Source organism: Xiphophorus hellerii, chromosome 6, assembly GCF_003331165.1.
Source record: "Xiphophorus hellerii strain 12219 chromosome 6, Xiphophorus_hellerii-4.1, whole genome shotgun sequence".
Lineage (NCBI taxonomy): Eukaryota > Metazoa > Chordata > Actinopteri > Cyprinodontiformes > Poeciliidae > Xiphophorus > Xiphophorus hellerii.
In genome coordinates this window covers 26,368,381-26,386,817 of record NC_045677.1, presented here as the reverse complement: position 1 = coordinate 26,386,817, position 18,437 = coordinate 26,368,381, and the positions used below count along the sequence as shown (strand labels likewise).

The following is an 18,437-nucleotide window of genomic DNA, read 5'->3' as shown; positions in this document are numbered from 1 at the left end:
TTTTAGATATTTGTTAAAATTATCATCATGCTGTTTAGTACAAGACAGATAATCTGTGAAAAAATGCTAACTAGTGCTAACCAGAAGCAACCAATCAGATCCAGGAGGCCGGTCTTAGCGCTGTCAATCACTCTTGTGTTCAGCACAACATAGCCTACCACCAATGCTAAGTCTAATTAGCATAGCCACCGATGACGGCAGATAAACAGCTTTCCTGTAATGGTGAGGTTTCACAAGGTTGATTGACAGCATTAAGATCTGCCTCCTGCCTCTGATTGGTTGTTTTTGGTTGGGAGCGATTCATTTCTTCAGACAGCTCAGTAAGGAGGCGGAGATCAATGTCTTCACAGATTATCTGTCTCATAACAAACTGCCACAACATGGTGACAGTTTTAATAAATATGGAAAAAACATTTTTGTAAAAGTGACACGCTGCAGCTTTAACTCCAGTTTTCACCTACCACCCTCAAACTCCCTTTTCTAATATCGCCCTGGGCAATTGCCTATACAAACCTAAATGTTTAACAGTATTAGCATTCAAATTATAGAGAGTCTGTTTTATGAAAACTAATAAGATTCATACAAGAATGGAGCCTTTTATTTATAGATCAATCAATCAATCCAATTTTATTTGTATAGCACATTTCAGCAGCAAGGCATTTCAAAGTGCTTTACATCATTACAAACACAGAAACACAATGCAACATAGAATCAATAATCAAAACACAGCATTAAGTCGGGTTAAATTTGTAATTGATTACATTTCAAATACAATTCTAAACAGGTGGGTTTTTAGTTGAGATTTAAAAGAAGTCAGTGTTTCAGCTGTTTTACAGTTTTCTGGAAGTTTGTTCCAAATTTGTGGTGCATAGATGCTGAAAGCTGCTTCTCCTCGTTTGGTTCTGGTTCTGGGGATGCAGAGCAGAACCAGAACCAGAACCTGAGAGGTCTGGAAGGTTGATACAACAACAGCAGATCTTTAATGTATTGTGGTGCTAAGCCGTTCAGTGATTTATAAACTAACAACAGTATTTTAAAGTCTATTCTTTGAGCTACAGGGAGCCAGTGGAGGGACTTTAAAACTGGTGTTATGTGCTCTATCTTCCTGGTTTTAGTGAGAACGCGAGCAGCAGCATTCTGGATCAGCTGCAGCTGTTTGATTGATTTGTTGGACAGACCTGTGAAGACGCTGTTGCAATAATCAATACGACTGAAGATGAACGCATGGATGAGTTTCTCTAGATCTGGCTGAGACATTAGTCCTTTAATCCTGGAAATGTTCTTCAGGTGATAGAAGGCCGACTTTGTGACTGTCTTTATGTGGCTCTGGAGGTTCAGGTCAGAGTCCATCACTACTCCCAGGTAGATCTACATGTTAAGATGCTAACTTCAGCTTCTTTTATTGGAGGAAATATTACTTGTATCAGGTGGTCAGATGAAAAATCATGTTAGTTTCTGTTTTAAATTACCGTAATAAACTCGATATGTGTGTTAATCACAACGTAAAGGTCTAAATAGTTTAATAAAACCTTTTTTTTTCCTAAAGAAAGACATCAGCTGAGTGCATCAGGAGCCGGACTGCTCTGCGATTTATAGGATTTTAATCCCAGAGGATTACATGATTCCAGATTTGTTCAGGGATAAAAGAAACACCAAATTATTCCTCCATGAAGCAGCGAGGCGACAGCAAGCGTGGAAAATCCTGTTTCACTTGTGTGTGTCGGTGTGTGTACGTGTACGTGTGTGTTGTGACTTCACTGAGTTCGCATTATTAATCTCTGGCACCACCTAGTGGTTAAACCAGAGCTGTGCACAAAACTCTTAACATTTGACTTGTAAATAAATGTTCGCCAAAGAACTCAGAAAAATTCTGTAAAAATGTTTGTGTTTCTTATAGAAATTTTTTAGATTAATCTCAAACATCCTGAGTTGTTTCTAGCAATTTTTTTGACTTTTCAAACTCAGAAAGGTCATTGTTTTTTCTAAAAATAATCTCAAAATTTCTTAGTTTATTTCTAGCAGATTTTCGACTTCTGGAGCTCAGAAATTTTTGAGTGTTTCTGTGATTAATCTCACAATGTCAGATTATTTTCCTAGCACGTTTTCGAGTTTTTTGGCAGGAATCTACTCCTTCTTTCCCGTTTCTCTATCATGACCTGAATACTTCGCTGCATGTTAGTATTTTGTTACAGAATAAAAATAACTAAAATACATCAGAGCCAGCCACATAGAAACATTCTGATTTTAAGTTTTTATTTTCTTTGTTCTGACATCATAGACCCTTATTTTACAATAAAACTAACTAGTAGTTTTATTCCTTATTTGTACTGTGGAGTCACTGCAGGTTACTGTTAAAAAACGGCGTAAAACCCAAATAAAACTTTATTTACAGAGGGTGGAGAAATCAAACATGCATGCAATTTTTCTGTCAGGAAGCAGCCACAGCCTTTTTTTCTCTTGTTGAGCAAATACTGTGAAATATTTAGAGGCTAGGTGTCTTCAGAAGACGGAAAACCTTCAAAGAGGCTCTAATCAACACTTCACCTTCACTTCCCGCTCTGCTGGCGGCTCAAACTTCACTAAAGCTGGCTCTGCCACAGAGAGCATTCACACCTTCACTGGTTTTACTCCTACAAATCAGCAATGATCAACAAAATCTGACTTTTTTGACAGAAAAATAATTAAAAGAAAACCTTAAATGTTTAAGTGGAAGCTACTTTCTACAAACTCATGACACTTTAATAAAAAAATTAATTAAATTCACCCTCTTTGAGTCAGTATTTTCAGCAGATGCACATCTGGACGCATAAGTTTTTACTCCATTCTTCCTGCTAAACTTTTCAATATTTAAATTAGGGCCATTGTAGATGGAAAAAAGGGAGTAAAATTCTCCCAAACAGTCAGAAACTTTTAGATAAATCTCAGATATTTTCTAGAAGAAAAAAAACAAGGAATTTCTGATCTTGAAAAGTGGAAACTTTGCTAAAAAACCTCAAAACTATTGTAGAAAAAAAAGGTGGAAGCTGAAAATTTGATAGACAAAAACTCAGAAATTTTTAGATTAATTTCAAAAATTTTCTTGCAAAAAGCCTTGAAATTTCTTACCTGAAAATGTTGAAAATTTGCCACAAAAAACTCAGAAATCTTCTAGAAAAAAGTTGGATTTTTCTAACATTCAGGGAAAAAGTTCAGAAATTTTTTGAGATTGCTCAGAAATTTTCTAGAAAAAATGTTGTAATTTCTGACCTTGAAAAATTAAAAAAACATTTTTTTTGACAAATAAATTGTAAATTTCTGAGCTCCAAATGTAACAAAATGATAAAATAAAAAAACATAAATTTTTAAATCAGTCTCAGAAATGTTGTAGGTAAAACCTGGAAATTCCAAAAGTCGACAATTTTTGACTTTTTAAATTTTCTGGATCTTCTCCATCATAGACTTCTGTAACTTTCACTCCAAAAACAGCGATAGAAATAAAATTTAAATTATATTTATTTATTTTTACTGCTCACAAACCTTCTATTGCCTTTTAAATATCATATTCAATTCATAAACTGCATTCAGTTTTAATAAATTAACCAACAGATGCATTGATGGTTGGTAATGAATAATTTCAGGCTTTTATACGCTGAAAACATTCAGGAAAACAAGATTATATGACAGTTTCTGTTGTTCAGAGTCATAAATTTTAAATTAAAAATTCATAGTTGAAATTAATTTTAGTTGATACATTCAGACAACTACAGGATCAAAAAAAAAAAAAATCTGTTGAAGTTTTTTAAGATGAATAAGGAGAAAACCTTAAAATGAGCGTTGGTTAAACATTGCACATGTAAACATCTGATTCAGCTTTCAGAACCGAGACGAACATTCAGCTGTAGAGTCTGAGCATGCATACATGGAGAACAACAGCCAGGCTTCTTATGGTGAACAACGATTAAAACCAGAATCCAGGTATAAAAAATGAACCTAAATTCACTCCTGGTCGGAGGGGAGAAATGAAATGTGCAAAAATAAACAAAACTGCTTGAATTCGTGACCTTCTGGTTCAGGTAAACATCATTACTCAGTTGAATTTGGTGTCAAAACACACGTCGGTACCACACAGTGTCAGTTCGTGAACCACAAACTCTGTTGGGTTTTAAGTTACTGATCAAAACAAAACATTTTATAAGATAAAATTATAATATAAACATTAGAAAATATCTTCAAGACTAAAAGGTAGTTTTCAATCTCCAAAGGACCAATTCACACAACTAATTATTTATTCTACTTAGAGCTGGACGATATGTCTGAAAAACTTATCACGATGTAATCGTGTCATATCAGTTGATGTAGATAGTTATTGATTAGTTTTTTTGTTTTAAATATCTGAAATATTGCCAAACTGGTGGTGTGACCTTTCCTGTTTTATCTAGTTTTCTCTCCACGCCATTATTTATTTTTAAGCAGTTTTAAGCAGGCAGAGTGGTGAAACATTAAACTGCTGCTGCTGCGCCAGTTACTCAACTGCTTGTTGCTAGGTAACCGAAGTTGGGCGGAACTTGAAACTGCTGATTACCCAGCAGGTCGTTGCTAGGTAACCAAAGAGCGAGTGAGTTAGTTTGTTCCATGTCCATGTTTTTTGTTTCTGTGTTTTTTTCTTTGAAATAGTTATTGTAGGAAGAGAGGAAACAGAACTGCTGCGTAAACACTTCAAAATAAGAGCATTAATATAAATGTTTGCTAAATGTTTTCAAAGTTAGCCAAAACTCTAAAATAAAAAGTTAGCTCTGCTACTAGCACATTAGCTAACGTGTGTCCACCACTGTTTTCTGTCCCAACCAAATGCTGTAATTGGATGTACGTTTCAGGAGGCTGACGTTTCAAATTGGTTAAAATTTTCTGAGAAACACATTTTTTGGGTTTGTAATCATGATAAACAGAAATAAATGTTTGAAATATTTCACACATTTTAATCTGATTGACAGAGGTAAATAAACTTGAGGATTTTCTATTTATATGTGAAACATTAAACCGTCTATTGAGCTCAGATATGTGAGTGAACTAACGTTTTAAAGGACCAAATGGCCAAAGCACATCTCATTTTTAATCCACCCTGGACATAAAATACCAGACATTTTGAATAACAACTATAAATCAGAGTCTCTGGTGTTACTTCAGGCCCTCAGATGCCGTTGGACATCATCCCCGTGTTCAGTTTGAGGAAGAACGACTTCAGCTTGCACAGCCGGCACTTCTTCTTCTTCCTCTTCTTCTTGGCGTTCTTACCTTTCTTATAAACTCCCTGGTATTTCGCCTCCTCCTCTCCGTCCGCCCAGGGCGCCCAGGCCCGACCGTGCCGGTTCGGGTTGGCCCGCGGGTCGTCGGGGGGGAAGTACACCGGCACCGCGGTCCGGTTGTAGTGGGCGAGCCGCTCCAGCAGCTGCTGGACCACGTCTGGCCTCCGGTCCGCCAGGTCCCGCCGCTCGAACGGGTCGGTTGCGATGTTGAAGAGCCAGACGCTCTTCGGGCTGGGCGGCTTGGAGAGCGGCGAGGAGGAACGCTCCAGGTTCCACCAGCGGCCGGGAAGAGTGGGAAGCATCTGCGGGTCAGCGATTGGGAATGTTTTAGCTTGTTTTGTTTAAGACGGAATATTTTAAATGTGGATTCACAACAGCTCTGTTTAATCCGCTTTAATCGGACTTTAATTGAACATTTAGGTGCAGCGACGCTTACTTTAGAGAATAAGTCAAAGAGTTGTTGTGGTTCTAGTTACCATGACAACAGAAAGAAACCAGAAATCTCGGAAAAGATTATCACTTTGTATAGCTAACATTTTTGTAAGTAGTTTGGACTTAATTTATTTAATTTATTCTTGACGAAATCAGTCCAGTGGCAGCAAATGGCCACCAGACATCGAACACACCTAGAAAGTCCGGTTCATTTTGGGTAGATGTGAACGCATAATCAAACTCTAACACGAACCAAAACAATAAACTCCGGTCCGCCTACAAACTGCAGTTTGGTTGAAGTGAACTCTGATATGTTAACGCCAAGCGGACCGTAGACTACTCTCAAAAGTAGGAAGTGAACTACAACGCAGGGCATTCTGGGTAAATACAACTAAAACAAAGGTGACAGCCTAGCACTAGCGGGAGAAATTACTCATGGTCTTTTAGCAAAGGCAAAAGAGAAATGCCACAACTGCTAAAATCGGACTCTGAATCAAGTTGCTCTTCTTTTTTTGTATCTTTTCCTTCTGTGGTTCTTGGTGCAGCGCCCCCACAGGCGAGGAGGGGAACAGGTTTTTCAAATTATTTGGTTGGTTTGACTCACTGCAATGAAAATGTAATAAATGTTGCAGTTCTGGTTTCAAATCGAACCGGGTCTACCGGACCATCAGGTGTTAAAACAGCCTAAGAACTTTTCTCGATACCTGTGGAGGGACCCAGTCTCCGTGACCCGGATCTCCAGTCAGCAGCTTCCAATCTCCGACCCGGATGGCGGCCTGGACAGACGTGTCCCACAGCGGAGACGGTGTCGAGGTTCCAGACTGAGATGTGTTCTGGTTCTGGACGAAGGTCTGCTTGGGTTTTGGCGTTAGCTGCTCTTTGAGCGGTTTCTTTGGTTTGGTGTGAGCCGGTCTGGACTGGGACTGGTTGTGGTTCTGTGACGTGGTTCTCTTGGATTTGGTTTTGGATTTGCGGTGGAAAGCGCCAGATGGAGCCCCACCGGACTGGATTCCAGGCTGCAGCTCGGGTTCTGGTTTCGTCTTTGGGCCAGACTTCAGCTTCAGTTTGGGAACAGGCTTGGATTTCTTTGCAGCCTCATGGGAAAAAATCTGAGGTTTCTTGGTGGTTTTTAACTTGAATCCAGACTTTTTATCCAGTTTCTGCTTCAGAACTTTCTTCTGCTTCTTCGGGTTTTGCAACGCAGCTCCTTTGGACGGGATTTCTGCCAAATCAAAAGAAATAAAACATGAACAAACCAGTTAAGGAAAACAGCATTTTAAGAAGTAAATTAATGGATATAGGGCTGCAACTATTTTAGCAATCAATTATTCAATCGGTTAAAAAAATGGCTCATTTTACAAATTTTTCATTTAATCTCTTAAGTTTTTTTTTTATACAGTATTAGAAATACATTAAATATGCTAATAAACAAATAATTTAATTCCTTTTTTAAAATTGTATAGCCTAAAGTATAATAATATAGCATTCCTTTAGTGAATTTGGACTGGATGAAACTAAAACTTTGTCAGTTGGGGAGTTCTGGGTAAAACATATTTACAGACAAGGAAGAGTTTTATATCTAAAATGTAATATATATATATATATATATATATTTGCCAGTTTTGGTTTAATTAATGCTCTGAATATGTTTTATTTTTTACAAATTGGCATTTTTTTGGAGTCTGTATACTTCAGCTAACGATTAATCGATTACTAAATCCGATTAATCGTTTCAGCCCTAAACCAGTTTGCTTATTATTTTGGACTCAATTGAAGAAAACTGAAATAAATGAAAACAGGATCTAGGTCACCGTTCACTTGAAGACGCTTGTTGTATTTAGCCAAGTTGTAACAAAGCAATTAAAAGCAGATTTGGACGCTTTTAATCGATTAATCCGATTAATCATTTCAGCCTTGAATGAGTGTGAATTGAGTCGATTCTCTTTTCGTTCCTATTACCGTCCGTCGTACTTGCAGCTGCTTTCTTTCTGGGCTTGTCGTCCCGGCTCTTGGTTTCAGTCGGATGTTTGTGCAGCGGGTCGATGTTGTGGAGAATCTCTTTTCGTGGAGACTCCTTCCCCTCGCTGATGGCGGGCCAAACGTCAAACCCGTCCAGACCTTGGCTCTGAGCCACAAACACACACAAGCAAAGGTTTATGCAGGAAACTCCCTCATTCCTGTGGCCGGGATTCATTTAGTTAAATACAAATTTCAACAACGATTTAGAGACGCACTTATTGCATATACACACTGTATATTGCAATGTCCAGCACTGTATATTGCATATACAGTGCTGGACATTTTCTGTCCAGCACTGTACAGTCACTGTGATGGAGTATTAGGGCCAGGCTAAGAAAAAAAATTAAATTATGCCAAAATATTACAAGAACAAAGTCGTAATAACAGAAATAGATTTGTACGACAATGAAGTTGAAATAGTACGAGACTAAAGTCATAACAATGACAATAAATTTGTAATAATACGAGAATAAAGTTGTAATAATATGGAAATAGTCGTAAAAATACGAGATTAATTTTGTACGACATTGAAGTCGAAATGATACGTGAATAAAGTTGTGATAAAACAAAATTAAAGGTGAAGTAAAACAAAATGAAAATAAAGTCGTACAAATATGAGAACAATCATATAAAAATACGAGAACAAAAGTCGTCCAACAATGAAGTCAAAATAATACAAGAATAAATTCATATTACCAGAAAAAGTAGTAATTCTATTTTAACTCTCACACAGTTATTAAGGAAAGTTTAAGTTAAACCTTGGTGCTGGTTTTACAGACTGGAAAATACTTCAATGCATCAGGATGAAATTATTTTCAGTTTATTTCTACGAAACTTGACAAGCTGATCACATAAAATCTTTATAACTCAATTACAGCTTTGCTTTCATTAAAACAACTTTTTTCCAGTTATTTTACAGCTTTCTTCTATTATATTGCATAATTTTCCCACTAATATTACAACTTTATTCACATAATTAAAGAAAATCTCTGTGTGCCGCTTATTTTCTCATATCATGCTTAACATAAAAAAATCTGGTTTCAATTAATAGAACAAAGCAAAGTCAGTGAGAGCATATAAATAACCCATAAATAAAATAAAATGATGCAATAAAATAAAATACATTTAGCTTCCAAATAAAACCATGAGTATTGGGACGACTGACCTGGGTTATGTTGCCGCCGGCCAGTCCCACCAGTGTGGGGAACCAGTCCGTGATGTGGAGCAGAGCTCTGGAGACCCGCCTCCTTCGCTTCAGCAGCGGGCTGTGGACAAATGCCACGCCACGCACCCCACCCTCCCAATACGTGCCCTGCAAACAAACCGCCATGTTTAATTGGAAGAGCTCGTAATGCACTGATGCTGTTAGGGGAAATGTACACTAAAAATAGTATTTTATTTATTAATTTACACTCAAAAGTCAAAAATACGCAAATTTTAAGCTGTGAAAATTACAGTTTTAACCAAAGTCGTGTTTCCAGAGTGCTTTGGGTTAATTTTAAAATCTAAAATAACAAAGTTCTCCACAATATTTCTATAGAAGCGGAACAAAGAAAGGACAGGGAAAAATGAGGTTTGAAGGATGGAAGAAAGAAAAAAGATGAAGCACTGAAGATAGGAATGAATGTTACTTCTGGCAGAAATGACAAAGAAGATGATAGGTAGGAAAATGATAGTAGTGCATGTTTTTTAATGATTTATTTCCTGAACAAACTCATTCACGTTCCATCCATCCATCCATTTTCTTTACACTCTTGTCCCTACTGCGGTCAGGAGGTGCTGGTGCCTCTCCAGCTGAAGTTCCAGGCGAGAGACGGGGAAACCCTGGACAGGTCGCCAGTCTGTCACAGGGCAACACTCACATTCACGTTGAGTATCTTTAATGGAAGCACTGTGGTTTTTCGACATTAGTGGAATATTGAAAGAGTTTTGCACACATTTGTAATGGAATTGCATTAGTTGCATTTCCACGTCAGATCTTGCGCAAATTGAAATTCGCTTGATGGAAACACCAATTTTGAAAAAACTTTTCGATAGAAGGTTTTTGCACTAGGATGACGTCATTGTTTATCCATATCAAGAATAGTGTATTTTGAAAAATTGAAATACTTTTTTTTGCATCGTGAGTCACGTGATTAACAACTGGATGTTATCACTGGCAGAAACGACGTAAAGGACGACAGGAAGTGATAGGAGGATGATGGTGCTGCGTGTTTTACACACATTTGCAATGGAAATGCAGCTAGTGTGCCAATGTTTTTAGGAGATTTAAAATTGATCTTAGTATATTTGCTACTTACACAGTAAATAATTAGCCAATTGCTTGGATTAAAATAAAGTACTTCATTGTTTACCTTCCTGCCTCGTAGCGGCCAGTTGCTCCCTCCAGTGAAAGGCTGGGCTCCATTGTCAGTGGAGTAGATGATCACACTGTTCCTGTAGTAGCCGTACTTTCTGAGGGCGTAGGTCACATTTCGGACGGCTTCGTCCACCGTGGAAACCATGGCGGCGAACTTCCGCCTGGCGACGTTGGCCATGTTGTGGTAGGGGTAGATGTAGGACTTGGGAGGCTGCAGAGGAGTGTGAACTGCCTGGAGGAAAACAATTCAAGTCTTTTCAGATTCAGACTAACTTTATTTTGGTAAATTAACATTACAAAGAAGAAAACAAAATAAAACACTATTTTACAAACCAATAGTTTACAAAAAAAAATTCTTTATGCTATATATACATATATATATGTGTGTGTGTACATAACGGTATACGCTTTTATAATTTGACATTTTTAGGCTCTTTTTAAAGCTCACCAAAAAGAGATCATTATACAATGCATAGTTTTCATGTGACGTCTCACTTCCTGGAACTTTGTAGCTGACAGCCATCTTGGTAGGTATCTGTAACTAACTGTCTTGACCGTTGAGGAGTTGCTATGACAGCAATAAAGAAGCCAGATTCTCTGCCTCATACGGGTTGATCCTGACAGCAGTGATATTGTTCATACACTTTGGTCAACGGTGTTGATATACTTTCTTTTTATTGGTTTTTGTTGCGCTTGCCTACCAAGATGGCGGTTCAGTGGCGTGGATCACTTCCAGTTCAGGCTTGAGGGAACTATGCATTCCAGTTTCATATCGATAACTGAAACACATCTAGATTTTAGTTTGCTTTTCTCTTTAGCATGTTAACAAACCTCCTAAGTTATATTTAGTCTTAGCAAACATATTTCTAATATATTTAATCTGAGGCATCCAAGTAAGTTTCAAGTCTTTTGTCAAGATGCACATTTCTCAAGGCCTGTCCAGTTACAGCCAGCCAGTATAGTGAAAATAAACTATATATAAACAAATGTAATCTTAAATTACTCTTCCTGTGTCTGGTTTTAATTCTGCAGATGTTTGAATGTGGAAAACGAATCTCTAAATGGGTTTCAGATGTTCAGAAACACTTTAATGAACTGTGTGTCCTTCCATCCAGGCATAAACTAGAACTCCACCTTAATGTCACGTTGCACAGACGTCCTGATACCTGGAGGGACAGCATCAGGAAGAGCGGCCCGTCCGTCGGGCTGCGGCTCTCCAGGATCTTCCTGGCTCTCTGGGTGAACAGCGTCGTGGAGTATTTTCCCTCCTGGCCCCACGCGACGCTCTCATTGTCATGCAGGTCGTAGCCACACAAACCAGGGCCGTCACAGGACCGATAGCTGGACAACAGACAGAGAAGTTTAAAAAACTAACCCGGCGAATGATAGACTGAGTTAATGTGTAAAGTTATACTAACCTGTAATAATCCACACTTCCTGTTAACGAACCAAAGAAAGAGTCAAAACCTTTTCTGGTGGGCAGGCAGGCCTTCCTGAAGAACAAGTAACAAGGAATTTACTGTCATTAATTGTATTAGACAGATTAAAATTGTGTTTATCTTGTTCAGAAGACACAGATGAAGCTGAATATTCCTGCTAGAGGAGAGAGATACTGCATAATGTGGCATCGATCCGATACCAGATATCAGGACCAGATTTACCGATACTTTTTATTTTAGTTTGATAAATTATCAAACTTCTGACCTTTAGGCATTTTTGTAGTTTTTCCTTTTAATTATTTTGTTAAAACCTAAACAGGTCTCAACAACCATTTTTTGTGTATTGTTTTCTAAATAAAGTGCTATTATGATTTGAGAGGATATCTAAGCATATAGAGTTGAGAAACTGCAATACTGATACCGACTTGCTATTGATGATTTGGATTGATTGATCCGCCTCCACTTCCTGCAGATATTGGGTCACTTTAGGAAGCAGGACCTCGGTTTCCAATGCGGCTGCTTGATAAGCAACGTCGCTCTGCTAGTCTGCATTCCGTCTCCATGGTAACCAGCTGCTGTACTGGCCAATCAGAGCTAGCCAAGTATTAACCCTCTTACTGATTTGTTCTACTTTTTTTGGCCACACTTAAATATTTCCAAATAATGATTTTCCATTCCATTTTGCACAGTGGCGCAGTTGGTAGCACTGTTGCCTTGCAGCAAGAAGGTCCTGGGTTCGATTCCCGGCCGGGGTCTTTCTGCATGGAGTTTGCATGTTCTCCCTGTGCATGCGTGGGTTCTCTCCGGGTACTCCGGCTTCCTCCCACAGTCCAAAAACATGACTGTTAGGTTAATTGGTCTATCTAAATTCTCCCTAGGGGTGTGTGTGTGTGTGAATGGTTGTTTGTCCTGTATGTCTTTGTGTTGCCCTGCGACAGACTGGCGACCTGTCCAGGGTGTACCCCGCCTCCCGCCTGGAACGTAGCTGGAGATGGGCACCAGCAACCCTCCCGACCCCATTAGGGACAAAGGGTGAACAGAAAATGGATGGATGGATGGATGGCATTCCATTTTGAGAAAAGAAGAGATCCAAACCGACTCTATGTAGGAAACATTTTTTAGACATTATGACCAGTAACTGACATCAGGGTTGAACACTAGCTAAAAAGGTACATGTGCTAACCCTAAAGTACCAATCATAAACATTAGTTCTGCTCACTCAAAAGCCCTACAATAGCTTGGTGTTTAGCAGATGCTAATGCTAAAGCCCTACAGTAGCATGGTGTTTAGCGGGAGCTAATGCTAAAACCCTACACCAGCACAGTGTTCAGCACAAATTAAAGCTAAAGCCCTTCACCATTATGGTCTTAAGTGGAAGCTAACGCTAAAGCTCTACACCAGCACTGTGTTTAGCAGAATCTAATGCTAAAGCGCTAACTTTAATAGTAATATCTGCCCTTTAAAAACATCAGCCCTTGAGCACCAATTAAATTTTGACATTACAGCTTACATGTTCTCTAACGCCCCCAGATACTATATAATTTCTTGTTCTGTATAGAAATGTAGAGGCATCCTTAGACTCACCTGTAGAAGCCCAGGTGCCACTTGCCCACCATGTGTGTGGCGTACCCGGCCTGGCGGAGCCTCTCAGGCAGCGTGTCCAGGTGTGAGGGCAAACAGCTGGGCTGCCTGGGTCTGATGATGGAGTGCTGCAATCCTGTGTGGATCTGATATCTCAAGGAAAACAAGATCTGTCGTCATCCCTCAAAGTAAAACAACATTAATCACGTTTGAGTCAGAGCCTTGGACTCAGCAGCTATCAGTTGTTTTCTCTGAAGCAGCTGTTAAACATTAGAGCGACTCATATCTGAGCACAGCTGTAACTAATCTGCAGGATGAATAACAGCTGCATGAATAACGTCAGAATTATGACTGACGGTAAACAGTCGGCTTTACATGTGTTTGATACATAAAAAACATATTTTGAGTTCAGATGGCTGCAGTTTGACATTTGAGCCACTAGATGTCACTAAATCTTTCACTTCCAGTTTCATGTTAAACTCCTTCCAGAAACGTTCAAAGCTAACAAATTAACCATAAAATGCTTTAATCTTCATGTTTTTATTTTATCTGTTATTCATGGATGACATCTTAATCTTGTTTTAGCTGGTTTGTCTCCCCCTGCTGGCCATTGGAGAGAATGCTAGTTTATTTGAATTGATAGTTTGTTGTTTTTATTCTAACCAAACAATATAATATAAATATATTATCAGATTTAGAAAACAATAGCAAGAATGAGCATCTTTAAATCTAAATTTTCTCTGGACTCATTTACAGATTTAATAATAAATTAACATATTTCCATGTATACGTTTGTTATTTTATTTACTTATTTAATTTTTAGGTTGTATTTAAATACGATACTTATATATATATATATATATAATGTCTATTATATAAAATATGTATAATAGACATTATATACATATTTTATATAAAATTTTCACTTATGATTATAAAGTAATCATGCCATTTATTGAACACCTGATCGTTGGCAGATTAATTGAATATTTATTGCATTAACTGATTAATAACTGGATTGCAAAATGTGCTCAATAGGAGACTTTAGTTGTTTTTATTATTAAATGGAAAATGTTTATGCTTTTGTACAGTTTTGGTTTAATTGCAGCTCCGTGTGTGTTGTTATTTCAGCATAGATCGTTTTAAAGTCTATATATTTCAGTTAAGGTTTAATCGATTACTAATTTAGTCGACTAATCACGATAAATCACAACAAATTGTTTCAGCCCTAATCAAACTGACGGTCTGTTGTAGGGTGAGAATGAATTCAGTGGATCCAGAATGACGGTTATTAAAAGGTAACCGGCTGTCGAAGCGCTGCGTTTACCTGCCGGTCATCAGCTGGCTCCGTGACGGCGTGCAGATCGGTTGAACGTAGTAGTTCTCCAGTATCACGCCCTCTGCTGCCAGTTTGTCCAGAGTTGGGGTCATGATGTTGGGGTTGTGGTAGCCGATGTCGTTGTAGCCCTGACACAGATTGAGTTCTGCTTTACTCTTCTGCAGCCGCTGCGCTTACTATGAGTTTTATCCAAATTGTACTTTATTTAAATGTTTCGTTTATTTCTCTGCCCTTTAATGTGACCACATCAACATTTTATTGACCTCAGCAGTCAGGAAACATTTTTTATTTATTACGTATGCAAACATTTAAAACCAGCTCATTTGTTTATATTTGCTTTGTGTTTTAATGCTAACCAAACTTTACTGCTGAAACCAACAGGACAATTCAACTGCACTAGCTTCAATTTTACCCAAAGGGGGCAGCGCTGAGACAGATTTATTCCAAATATTGCAGAGTTAAATTTATTTACACAAAAAATTTTCACAATTTGCACAGACATAGTAAAGTCAGCAACCTTAAGAACTGATTTAAACAGTTTATCTGCAAAAAAAAAAATTATAAATAAGATTTGGGTGTTAGTTTCATTTATACTTCAAAGACTCAAAATCTTAGCAAGTATTTTTAGTTTCTAGTGCAAATATCTTAATTTTGTCCTATTTCAGGACTACTAACTTAAAAGTAACTTTTCAACAATATACCTTTAGAGTAAAAATATTCCTTAATATTAAATTTTAAAAAGTTCTAGTTAATGTGGCACATTATTTCACTTTCAAGACATATTTCCCATGTTAGTAGTCAAATAATCTGCCAGAGTAACTAGTTCTTTTTGTACCAATACTGAGGGATTGTTGACTTAAAACAAACTACTATATCTTGTTGAAAAATTACTTGTAAATTAGTTTTGTTTTATTTCAGGTACTAAGACATTTGCACTAGAAAATAAACCAAAAATACTTGTATTTTAAACCCCAAATCAACATTTTGTTTTTACAGATAAACAGCCTAACTTGGTTCTCCAGGATGCTAACTTTATGTCTGCGAACTGTTGACATTTTTGTATAAATTAGTTTAAGATACTTGGACTATAAACCAAACCAAAAATACTTGGTACAATGTTGGGTTTTGCAGTAGAAAAAAGAACTTGCTGAACACTAACAGACTTGTTACAGTAACATATTATGTTACTGTCATAATATGTTGACTATTAAATTATAGCAAAAATTTGCTTGGAAGGTGAATAAATCAAACTTTCTTCCAGAAACTCACTTGGTCGTCAATCAGAATAAAGATGATGTGCGGCTGATTCTTCCTCCCAGTCTCACCAGTCTCAATGTTGCTGCTGTTTATGCGGTCTGTCTGGGACTGAGCTGACAGGAAGTCCAAGCTGAGGAAAACGCTCAGCACAGTTGCAGCTGTCCGCATCGTTACGGCTCCTACAGGAAACGCAAAACAGGACAAAACAATCTCAAACGACACCAGAAAGACGGAGAAAAGACGAACAGGGCTGAAAAATGCCTGAGTGGGCACGGTTTCACACGAGCATGCAGGACGGAGCGTAGATCACAAAACCACATTTGGGATTGACTCGCCAACTTGGCTGAAGCTGTGATCTGAAACGCATCCATCTGCTGGAGGAGGGCTTTAAAAGCCTTTATGAAGCTGGAGCTGAGGAACGACTCCAATAAAGTGCATGAAAATATTAACTGTGGCAGAGAGAGCAGAAAAAGGTCAGTTTGAAGGATTTCAGCACAACTCTTTTACCAGTTGCTGGGATTATGCAGCTGGATTGAATTTAAAACATATTAAAGAAGTAAAACTGATTTGTTGAGTTGTAATGTAAACATACCTATAAAATATCTGAGATAAAACAGTAAAATGTTTGCAGTTAAAAACACTCCAAGTTATAAACACTCATTTTTTATAAGAAAAAAGTCACCATAATCATATTTTTTAAGGTTTACAGGTAAACCTAGGGCTGGATGACACGGCTGAAAAACGTCATAATATAAACGTTTCATATCAGCCAATATCGATAATTAATCGAGTTTTTATATCTGTAATACTGCCAGACTGGTGGCATAACATTTCCTGTTTTGTCCAGTCTTCGCTCCGTGCCTTTTTTATTTTTAAGCAGTTATGAGGCAAAGTGGAAAAACCTTAAACTGCTGCTGCGCAAGTTACTCATCGGGTCGTTGCTAGGTAACCGATGTTAGGGCGGAACTTGAAACTGCTTGTTACTCAGCAGGTCGTTGCTAGGTAACCAATGTTAGGGCGGAGGTTGAACCTGCTCAGCAGGGTTTGGTTTTTTTTGCACTTTAGACTTGTTAAAAGAAAAATCTCCCCAATAAATAGATATTTTGGAGGCCAACTGTTTTCTGCTTTTTTTGTCAACTGAAAACAGGATTTGAGTCACTCTTTGAAAACATTTGTGACTTTTTAGCAGAGTTCAGTAACTTAATAAAAAAACATTTATTTGAACTTTTTCAAATAAAAGTTATATTTATGATCAAATTGAAAATAAGACCCTTATTAAAAGATCCTTGGTGTCGAGATCTTCACATTTACCATTGTAAAAGGATTCTGCCTAATAAGTATAATAAAACTCCATGGAAAAAGTGGAAAGTTTATGTTCAAATGTGCTTTTTGTAATATTTTACTTAGTTTGAGATGATTAATAAACTAAAAATGGTCAAAAAACAAAGAAAAACTTTGGCAATAGATTTGAGATTTGAGAAACTAAGAATAAGAGAAAATTTGAAGAAGGTTCTGAAACTAAAAAACTAAAGTATGCAGTGCAAGTAATGATCCAGTATTGAAATTTTGGGTCGATTCCCTCGTCTCTACTACTATGTCTCAGGAAAGTTTTCACACAATTTTATTAAAACTCGCTGATCTTTATTGGTTTATTTTACAAAATCTTACAAAAACACAGTGATTTTTTGATTAAAATGCAACAAAATGTGTAAAACTTCTAGTAGTCTGTAAACTTTTGCAAGGTCTAAAAGTTGGAGACTCAACTAAGAAAACTGGCATTGACTGAAGTTTTCTATATAATTATGGCGATGCAGCTTGCTTTAGCTGTAAAGTTATTGTTTGAGGTCTTGTGACCTTTATGAAGAAAAAATGTTTTTGTTCTTCTAAACTGTTTCAGTCCAGATAAAGATATTTATCTGGACTCTTTCCCCTTTTGTTCTTCACTTCTCCACTTAAGCTGCATTCAGAAAACAAGCCAAAAAACAAGGAAAACTCTGCCAGACCTCCAGAAAAGCTGGTGATTTATTGATCAAAACCATTTAAAATGGTACAATGAAGTCTTTCTCTTGGAGAAGTTTATGTTTTTACCCTAACCTGACATGACTTATGAAGTAAAAAGAAAAAAAGCAGTAATCGATCTAATATTGGACATGTTTTAGCTTGTATAAAGAAACAACATGATGAGAAGCAGCTGCCTCGGAGACCTTACTGAACTGGTTCCTACTGAGTTACTGGAGCACATATTTCCCCCTGACTGTGTTAGTGTGCTGGGTATAACTAACTTCCTGTGACGGCTCTAAATCCACTAATTCCTCTTGGATGAACGCAGTTACCCTGTTTTCTTTTAGTTAATTACCTGGTTATTCCTGTTTAAAATTAGGTCAGAAACACTAATAATGCAGTAACAAGGTAGTTATAACGAGTTTAAGAAATTTTAAAGGTTCACTGTTCAGGACAAATAAGCCTCTAAACATAATTTGTTTTTGTCTTTTCATGCAATGTGATGTTAAAATCAGGCCTAAATCAATACCTCGATAACGGATCAATAGGAATGAACGGCTCTTCACGTCAGTCTACATCTCCGCTCCTCTTTCTGCTCCGATGCGGTTTAGTTGGCGACAAGTTTGCAGAAGACGCCGCATGTCCCAAAGTTTCCCCCCCAAGCCTCCTTCCTTCCCTCGGACTGCGCGTCCTGGCTGCCGATGAAACGCGGCGGCGCGGACGTTAAG

General features: G+C 37.7%; 1 protein-coding gene across 2 annotated transcripts; it reads right to left on the bottom strand.

Moving 5' to 3' along the window:
• Positions 1-3,474: 3,474 nt before the first annotated feature.
• LOC116721791 (arylsulfatase I-like) lies at positions 3,475-18,437 on the bottom strand. 2 transcript variants are annotated; one of them, XM_032565753.1, is made up of 11 exons: positions 18,239-18,437; positions 15,721-15,887; positions 14,440-14,579; positions 13,116-13,265; positions 11,511-11,585; positions 11,259-11,433; positions 10,088-10,324; positions 8,899-9,045; positions 7,674-7,839; positions 6,419-6,936; positions 3,475-5,584 (listed from the first exon to the last, which is right to left on the bottom strand). In XM_032565753.1, exons 2-11 carry the CDS (start codon positions 15,874-15,876, stop codon positions 5,168-5,170), a joined length of 2,181 nt encoding a protein of 726 aa, XP_032421644.1. In that variant the 5' UTR covers positions 15,877-15,887; positions 18,239-18,437; the 3' UTR covers positions 3,475-5,167. The 2 variants fall into 2 exon arrangements, with proteins under 2 accessions (XP_032421644.1, XP_032421646.1); XM_032565755.1 differs by having other exon boundaries at positions 7,686-7,839; positions 18,239-18,436.